The following is a 9,378-nucleotide window of genomic DNA, read 5'->3' on the forward strand; positions in this document are numbered from 1 at the left end:
CAACCCTCATCACTTTTAAGGAGTAAATACTAGTGCAGAGTGGATCAGAAAAGGGAATAAAAAAAAAAAAGAAACTTGGTCAAGATGTGAGCGACTGTGAAACCATCACTGCCCCCAACCAGCGAGGGACCTGCAGCCCCCCAGCTCCGCCCCCGCTTTCATTCAAATGGCCATAACTTAACACCCCTGGACTAAAGAAATGTATAAATCAATGTACAGGACCCCCCATGACAAACACAATCATATTGGTTGGTTCATATATATATATATATATATATATATGTGTGTATATATATTTATAGAATGTGAATGCAAATGGTATGTACACTCGTTACAATCACAACACAATCATAAATAATAAAGGAATGTACTGAAGTGAACCTCCTAAATTAAACACAAATAATAAACAGAGCAAGAAACACAATCACTCACACACAGTTTGATCAATAAAGGGAAGAAAAAAAACAATAGAAAAGATGATAATCAACATGTGTGTGAAGTCAATAAGATACAAGATGATTACATTTTAAATTTGGAATTATTTTACTTTGCCTTTTATTATAAATTTGTAGTTGGGTATGTTGGATTTTTCTAATAAGTAACTGAAGATGCACAAATCATTTATCAGCGTAGAATGTTCTCGTAACGGTGTGAAAATGAGGCTTCATTTTAATGGAAGCAAACTTAGAAAAGATGAGCCCCCCCCCTCGTGGACGGATTCCGTCATGGTTTCCACTGGGATGGATGACTTGCGCATCAACCTCGCTACCATTAGTGCAAACACAAGACACGTCGTCTACCATCAGCACACGAAGGGGACATAAAGTGAGCTGAAAGTAGCATCAACAGGTCCAGAGGCTGCTGGGGCACAGCTTGACCTCTTATTCAAAACCCCCCCAAACCTTTGCACAACACACACATAGAAACATTTATCAATTAATCATAATTTAGTAAAAAAGGATCCAAACGAGAAAAATCACAAGTTTTTTGTCTGACAATTCTTTTTTGTACACAAAAGTACACAAAACTGAGGGCACGAATAAGTTAATAAAATATATAATCTACATTTCTTAAAATATATACTGAAAATATACCTTACCTTGGTCCCTGTTGAATGTACAGTTTACTTAGAACCAAACAAACAAGGCTTGCAAACATGGTTATTTTGGGGGGGAGGGGGGGGGGTCTCATTCCTAACAAGCTCAAGGCATGTTTCATTTTAGTGACGATGGTTTCCTCTTCTTACTTCTCAGAACTTTTCCCATGCAAACGATTATAAATAAATCCCTCCAGCTAAAACATCAGTTTACCAACTTAAAGTTCACAGCTGCTCAGTTAGATGGTGATAAAATACACAATAAATATCTAATGAACTCGGGGTAATATTAATTATATTAATCCACCAAGCACTATACCGTCATTTTATTCACAATATAGTAAAATCGTCTTTTTCCAGCTTCTAAAGGTGGCGGATCAACTTTGTGTGGATGCTGTAACCGTTACTGTTGAAAGTTGCATCAAAATGTTTTAAAAGTGCTTCTTAACCGTAATTAGGATTAATAATTGGGGCCATTAGTGCCAGCACAATAAACGAGTCATGAAACATGTCGTGGGCCTTTTAGGAATGTTCCTCCAAACCCTGCTATTAAAAACACAATCCATCTTCACAGCAGCAGAACATCTGTGTACAGCTTTTAAAGGAAAGGATTGTGGAGCATTAAGTTCAAAGAAACAGCCAAGAGTTGATTTACCGGGTAAAGCAAATAAAGCGGGCTAACAGACAATAAGTCAAAACTTTTTTTTTTTTTTTTTAAAAGACACTATTAAGAAACATTTGTGCAGCCAAGAAAGCTCAAAGAACACACAAGGCAAAAAAACAAAAGAAAAACTATCAAACATAACTTCCAACAGATCCACTTCAGATAAAGGAAATAAAACCTTCATGTTGTTTCTGAAAAAGAAAATTTAAACACTGTGCACTCACTTTATGCTCTGAGAAGGTAGAAAAAGTAGGAATCGCATGGCAGTCTGCGGCCAAAATATTGGAAACACATTGAGTCACGTAACAAACAGAAAAAATTTAGTCCCAAATACAGAGCGTCCCTCTGTGGGCGACCCGGCTTTGTCCTACAAATGAGGGGAAAGGAACTTTAGCAAATATGTCACTTCCCTCCAAAGTCCATCCCACTTTGACCGGCCTCAGCGTCCACCAGCGAGGACGCAAACGCAGACTGCACGATCTGAAAGCCAAAAGACTCGAGCAGGGACATGTTCTGCTGCGGGGAGAACGGGGAGCTTAGGGAAGGGGACAGCTCATTAGAGCCCGACGCAGACCCCGACCCCCCCGGGGCCTTCTGGGCTTTGTGGACTCTGTGCTGGTGCTTGTTGAGGTAGGACTTGGTGCGAAAGGCCTGACCGCAGATGCCACAGGTAAACTTCTTCTCGGGATCCGTCTTGGCTTTAGAGCGCTCCGGGGAGCCCGGGGCCTCGGCGGAGGTTCCGTTGCAGGATAAGGACGACGTCTCCAGCTCCGGCCCGTCGGGCTTCTGCGGAGACTTAAGCTCGTCCCCGTTGGACAACTCCCCAAACGAGGGATCCGATTCGTCCGATTCCAGGTGAGGACATTTCCCCGTGTCTTCCTGCCCGTCTGTGGGAAGCAGCGCATGGACAGGGGGGAAGAGAGGGAGACAGGGGGCCAAAAAAAGGGGGGGGGGGGGGGGGGGGAGGGGTTGGAAGGAAGGGTAAGCATGGATTAGCAAAAATGGCTTGTAAATAGTTTTAAAAGATGGTTTAAAAAAAAAAACTTTCACTCTAGTTAAAGCATTTCGTACTTTAGTGAAAAGGCACCAAGTACAAGCAGAACAAATTGTGTCATCTGATAAAAGTAAAAAACGGTTTGCATCACACTACACATTCATCCATGTCGGCCCATGTGCCCAGTGTCCACTGACCGTTCTGCGGTGCTCTTCCAACCAGCGGGCCCCGCTGGCACCACGCCCCCTCCCACCCTCCTCCTCCTCCTCCTGCTGCTGCTGCTGCTGGACTATACTGACCTGCGGCAGGCCCGTGGACGGGGAAGCCAGAGCGACAATCCCAGAAATACGGACCCCCACCTGCCTTCCCCATGAGCAGCTCTGGGGGGCCAGGCTGGGGAAGAACTGGGTGTCCGTGAAAGCGACCCCCTCCCTCAGACGAGGTGAGACGCAGGTGGCGACTGGCGCACAGGTCTACACGACACCCGGCCAGGGAGAAAGGAAGGGGAGGGGGGGGGGGGGGGGGGGGCAGACATAACAGGCCGGCGGAAACCATACGGATAGAATTACCTTCATTTCATCAACAGGACGTTGAATGCTTTTTGTAAACAAAAGCAAAATAGACAGTTTTGCCCGTTTTAAAGAATCCACTCAGTGAGTGACGTCACTAGTGAGACAATTATTAATGAGCCTCTTTTGTCTTCCGGTAAACACAACATTCCTGAACTAGGCGACGCGCAACATAAATGGTTACTGAAATAATTGAGTACAACAGGTGGTATTTGTGAAAATACAGAGGAAATTCATCTTCAATTTTAACAACAATCTACATTCATAATCATCCATCTCAGTGCACACCTTTCTCACAGCGGATATTGGGACGTGTGTTTAAATATCTGTTGTGACATGTCATAATATTCCTGTGAGAAAAGCCCATACTGTGTATAAGCAAATATGATGCTTACAGATATGACATTTCTCACAAATGAAATGACGCATAATGTAAACTGGAATAATTATAGTGACAGTACACACTTCAGGACGTGGCCATCTCCAGGGACAAATCATGGTTTTATCACAGAACAGAATCGTAAAAACCAATGATTGCAAACTCCACTTCCAAGTTCACCTAATATTAAGCCGTGTTAAGTCCATTTGTATTAACATTCAAATATCCACAGCCTTTAGCTTGGCTGGAACTTGTTGCCCGGAGCCTGACTGAGCAGCATTAGCACCTGATAGACATCAGCTAGTCAGTTAGCAGTCAGTGTCCACAGTGGAAAACCCTTTTAATCTACAGCAACAAGAGGTCTGTTCATGTAGTGACTCACCAGGGAATGACTCAACAAACTATTATATCGGTCTGGTCGTTCTCTAACAACAATCCATTGTGTGTCTCGTCTCAAACCTGCTAACAAACGTTAGCTAACATTGACTTTAATGTCCTGGATCAAAAGGAAACTGCTAACCAACGAACTCCAAATTAGCTGCTCAAGTCTCAACTTGCTCTTTGCCAGCCGGGCAGAAGGTGAAAATACTGCCAAAAAACGCTTACTGATTGAAGGATTATACCAGCAAAAAAAAATCATCAACATATGTTAATGAGCCTGCAACCAAAACGCCATCATGGTGGAGTAGAAGAAGTCACCATGATTGTTTTTCATGATTTACTAGGAAGCGGTCAGGTTAATCCATAACTTGGACGATAACACATTTTTCAATTTCCCATAATTCAGTCAGTTACAAATGCAATCAACAGATGTGACAAACCTGCCCCTAATTTGAATTGTGGCTCACAGTTTGATGTGCACTGTCTCTATGCAACTGGTTCTACCAGAGTTGCAATGCATCCTGGGCGAATGGAGCACACGTTGGAACACTCATGCAACGCGGTGCATCGATGGAGCGGCCAAGCAGAGACGTACACCATACGATGCCATGGCCATGCTGGACAGACACACACATCAGCATGACAGAGCAGCACTCCACATATCATACATGTTGATGTGGAAGAGAATCGCCCACTAGGAGGTCCAGACAACTTCTTCATCTTCACTTATGCGTATGTGTGACGATGGCTACTTGAAACGTTTGGACCAATTTCCAGTCTCGAAACGGGGCAAGTTTTGTACAAGTTTTGTATTTGTACATAGTAGCGGGTATTCTGACCTAAAGTACATAACTATCATGGTTTCTACTGTAGCTGAGTAAAGCAGTTGTCTGCCTGTTGACATTCTACAATAAGATTTGCCCTGCTCGTTAACTACAGCCAATTAGCAACTCTAACCTTTGACACGAGCCGAGCGACCCTAACCCTTATAGGAGATGCCTCAAGCTGTGGTTCTGTGGTCCCCCCCCCCCCTCCCTCCCCCCTGGATGAACGACATCGACAGGTAACGAGGAGAAAGACAACCGGCACATGAAAATGCAGACTTTGGAGCGCAGGGCTTGGCAGCAGAGGTGGACGCGTGCACACACAAACCATGCAGCAGCACGGCTCCCCACACAGCAGCAGAGCAAATGGAAGCCAAAAACATGAGTTTGGGGGGTGGAGGGCGGGCGGCTGCTTGCCTTCCACTGAGCACTGGCGTCCCATGTGGTAAGGGGTGCCGTTGTGCATCTGCAGCTCCCCCCTTGGCTCGGCGAAGCTGTGCATTGTGGCAGAGGGGGGGAGCGGAGAGCTGTGGTGTGTCTTTATATGCACCTTAAGGTAGGACGCAGTGGAGAAACCTGGGACCAGAGGACAAAGAACAAGGCAGTTGTTTGACAGACTCGAGGCCTTGACTATGAGGGGGGGGGGCGGGGGGGGGGGGGGGGGGCACGTCCATGATCTGTCAGAAGCCACGGTGGGTTGGACCACGACAACTCTTGAACATTGAGGATTAATTTAGGGGGAATTTTATTCTCTCTTTATAGAATCAGTGAGGTGAGAAAGAGTGAACTGTTAAGATATTTTTAAATTATCACAACACTTTTATTCTTGTTTCGCTCTTTGATGGTTTTCTTCAGGCTGTATTGCACCAGCCACTTTATCTACTCCACTGATCTATTTATTTTTACCTCCGCTTTTCTCCAGTCTTGAATTTAATTGACTTATTGTTTCTTTTGATGTTTTTTTTAATCCGCTTTAATCCATTATTATTTCAGTTGCAGCTTTGTGCATTTCATGTTGTGTGCATTTCATGTTGTGTGCATTTCATGTTGTGTGCATGTCCGCTTGTCCTCAGCTATGTACACATATTTGAATGGTTTAGACAAATCGATCACAGATACTGAGATATCTTTATTTTAATTGGAGTTTTTTTTGGTTAGGCTTTTACTGTTATGGCACACTCATGACAGACGGCCTTCAGGGTGGAACAGGAGAACCTACGTGTTTTGGACTGATTTTACATTAAACTTACTAAATGACTTTGTGAAATTTGTATCAATTGCAAAAGCATGACTGACATTTCTATTGGAACACAACGCAGTCAGCCCGATACCAAAACTGGATCACGGCTGTTTCTTTCCTCCGAATGTGCACGACTTCATCCCATATTTGTAAGGACAAGAGACACCGGTGTTTCAGAGCCTGTAAGAGAGAGGTGCACGCTGATGTATTTAAAACAACTACCTTTGTTACAAATGCCACAGTAGTTGTGCGTCCCTTCGCTGTGTTTCTTGAGGTGGTCAGTCATGTAGGCGGCCCGCAGAAACTTGCCGCAGACCTTGCAGGGGATTTTGTCTTCATGGCATGCAAGATGTGAACGGAGGCGATCTCTTGTAGCAAAAGAGGCATTACAAATCTGAAATATAGAAACAACCCGTTTTTAAACATTTCTCACTTATCATATGAAGATGCTCTGAAATGCTGAAGCATATATATATATATATATATATATATATATATATATATATATATATATATATATATATATATATATATATATATATATATATATATATATATATATATATATATATATATATATGTGTGTGTGTGTGTGTGTGTGTGTATGTATGTATTGAATGTTACCTGGCACTTGTGGGGTCTCTCTGTTGTGTGAACCTGTTTGATATGTCCATTCAGGTGGTCAGGTCTGGTGGGAAAAAAAGAAAATGATATTTGTTGTCCTCTTAATTTGTGCAGTACAAATCGCTTCACCACAAAGGTGAAGAAAACGTCCACCATCTCTCGTGGAGGAAAATATATTTTTTTGGCAATTACCCTAGAAGTACCTGCGACATTTGTACATGTATTATCTGCATGTATTATACCCTCCAGAGCAGTAGATGGAGACAGTGAGTCTGCAGCCAGGCCTGACAGCACTGAGCCTGGGATACTGGTCTGAGAGGTTGTCACTTCTGAGTCACTAAGTAACAGTTCAGCAGGATTTTCTTAGGTTTGGGAAGGACAACGTTTGAAAGTAACCATGAGCGCTCTCCATCAATGAGTACCGACTCAGAAGAAGGACTTAGCGTAACTAATGTACTACTTTTGGGTGCACCTAATGATCGAATAGAACCCTCCTGTTGTCCGTGCATCTCAAAAAGCTGACTGACAGCATTCTGCACACAAGAGCAGAACAAAACTTCTTCCTTGTGCTATAGCTTTACTGCAACGCTTTGTCTGCGGCTAAACGACTCCCTCCACCTGCATCTCAGGTACACATGGAGCTGCACCTGTAAGACGCATCGTGAGTCCTCCAAAAACACATCTCGTGAATACGTGATCTTACCTCGAGAAGCCTTTCCCGCAGCTTTGGCACACGTACGGTTTGCCGACCGACCCGTCGTGGGAGCGCACGTGGTACGACATCCTGTCCTTGCGCTTGAACCGGAGCCCGCACACGTGACACGCGTACGGCTTCTCTCCGGAGTGGGAGAGCTTGTGTCGGTTCAGGTGGTACACGTCGCGGAAGACTTTACCGCAAATGTCACAGCCGACGTGCCGCCTGGTCCTCTCCCGTTTGCGGCCGTTGTCCAGCGTCAGTCCGCCGTGTAGCAGCAGCCCGTTTTCCATCAGACCGGAGTGAGCCATCAGAGAAATGCCCGCGGCCGACAGGCTGTCCGCGACGCTGTTGACGTTATGGTTGTCGCCGCCGTGAGCGCCGTGCTGCGCTTCGTGGTTCTTCAACCGCGAAGCCTCCGTGAAAGCTTTGCCGCAAGTCCCGCAAGGATACAGCACGATGTCTTTTTGCGCGCCGCCGTGCAAGAGCACAGCCTGCGCCACGCCGCCGGCTTTCTTGGGTCTCCCGCGGTGGCGTTTGGAGCCGGCGTCGTGCTGGAACGTGTCCGCGGACGGGACGGCGCACAGTCCCCCGACGGGCTCCAGAATCGGCATCGACGAGTCTCCGCCGCCCTCCTCCAGCAACACGACGGCGGGGTTTCCGCCGCCGTCCAAGTGCGTCTGTGCGCCGTTCGCGAAGCTTTGCCCGTTCACCAGCATCGCCGTTCCGTTCGCGACGTCCTGCTGCGCCCCCGGGAAACCCAGCTCCGCGGCCCCCGCGGCCTGGAAAAGGCTGGCGTCTCCCCCGCGCAGGGTCGGGACGAGGATTTGCACGTTGGACTGTTTGATGACCTCCTGACAGATCTCTATGACCGAGCGCATCAGCAGAAACTTGGCAGCTGTCATCAACTCGGGGAAGCACTCCAGTCGCACCACGATCCTGGAGGTGTAGGCGAAGTCCAAGACGTCTTTAAAAACTTTGGGGCTGATGGTGTGCATCTCCAGCTCCCTGTTGTCCCCGTCGACCTCCGCCTGTCGGCTGAAGACCGACTCGAAATACTCGCTGCAGGCGGCTAGCACGGCTTTGTGCGCGGGGAAGCTCTCCTCGCCGACGCGCAAGATCACGTCGCAGAACCTGCCTCCATCTTTCCTCTGAACGTTCAGGTTGTGTAGCATCTCCGCACTGTGCTTGCTCACCTGATAGGTGTACGAAGAAGTCCAAGACGGCTCCGCTACCTTCTCCATGCCGAATGCATCCAACAACAACGGTTGTTAGCGACGACAGGTCCGAGAAATGACGCCTTTTTCCGAGCCGTTGGTGTCAGCTAGCTAGAAAAACACCCAAAACCAACCGCCCCTCCCCGTCGCTTTAGCATCTAACGTTAAACGTTAGCAGTAGCAGGGAAAAATGGCAGCCCCCCAGCTTCCTGTGAACTTTGACCCTGGTTTTCTTGAGGGGTGGGGGGGGCGGGGAAAGGAGGGGGGGGGGGGGGCCGCGCTCGTGTGTGGTTGAAAAATGTTTTCGGGGGTGGGGGGTGTATTTGTCTGAAACGAGTCTGTCGTGGTAATGGCTGTCGGAGCGGTAACTTAAGAGTCCTGGCGGGGGGGGGGGGGGGGCGCGCGCCTCTCACGTCTCTCGAGCCGAAACGTTTAACGCACAGGTCTCTTCCTGCCTGCTCGGTTTGGGAAACCCCTCCCCCACCCAACCACAAATAAAGACCCCCCCACCCACCCCTTCCTCTGCGCGTGTAGAGGGTTCTCATACTGTACGGGGGGGGGGGGTGTTACGCTCCGGATTGTCTACAAGAACAAAAGGTGTCCGTGAGATGCAAAGACCTGCACGCGTTACTGCACATACTTTAGAATTAGGACATTATTAAATCGTAGAGATCAATTACTAGACACGGCAGCGCC

At 47.0% G+C, this 9,378-nt stretch overlaps 1 protein-coding gene across 2 annotated transcripts; it reads right to left on the reverse strand.

Moving 5' to 3' along the window:
* Positions 1-256: 256 nt before the first annotated feature.
* Positions 257-8,903, reverse strand: patz1 (POZ/BTB and AT hook containing zinc finger 1). 2 transcript variants are annotated; one of them, XM_037490484.2, is made up of 6 exons: positions 7,475-8,903; positions 6,772-6,835; positions 6,370-6,541; positions 5,325-5,483; positions 3,054-3,227; positions 257-2,647 (listed from the first exon to the last, which is right to left on the reverse strand). In XM_037490484.2, exons 1-6 carry the CDS (start codon positions 8,707-8,709, stop codon positions 2,163-2,165), a joined length of 2,289 nt encoding a protein of 762 aa, XP_037346381.2. In that variant the 5' UTR covers positions 8,710-8,903; the 3' UTR covers positions 257-2,162. The 2 variants fall into 2 exon arrangements, with proteins under 2 accessions (XP_037346381.2, XP_037346384.2); XM_037490487.2 differs by lacking the exons at positions 3,054-3,227; positions 5,325-5,483 and having other exon boundaries at positions 7,475-8,902.
* Between the last annotated feature and the right edge of the window lie 475 nt (positions 8,904-9,378).

Source organism: Pungitius pungitius, chromosome 8, assembly GCF_949316345.1.
Source record: "Pungitius pungitius chromosome 8, fPunPun2.1, whole genome shotgun sequence".
Classification (NCBI taxonomy): Eukaryota; Metazoa; Chordata; class Actinopteri; order Perciformes; family Gasterosteidae; genus Pungitius; species Pungitius pungitius.

Excerpts from the sequence above, each read along its gene's own strand:
- patz1 (XM_037490484.2), bottom strand. The coding sequence starts at position 8,709 with ATGGAGAAGGTAGCGGAGCCGTCTTGGACTTCTTCGTACACCTATCAG. Across the intron at positions 6,542-6,771 it reads AGAGACCCCACAAGTGCCAG|ATTTGTAATGCCTCTTTTGC; the intron begins GTAACATTCAAT and ends TCTATATTTCAG. Across the intron at positions 3,228-5,324 it reads ACGCCAGTGCTCAGTGGAAG|ACCTGTGCGCCAGTCGCCAC; the intron begins GCAAGCAGCCGC and ends GGTGTCGTGTAG.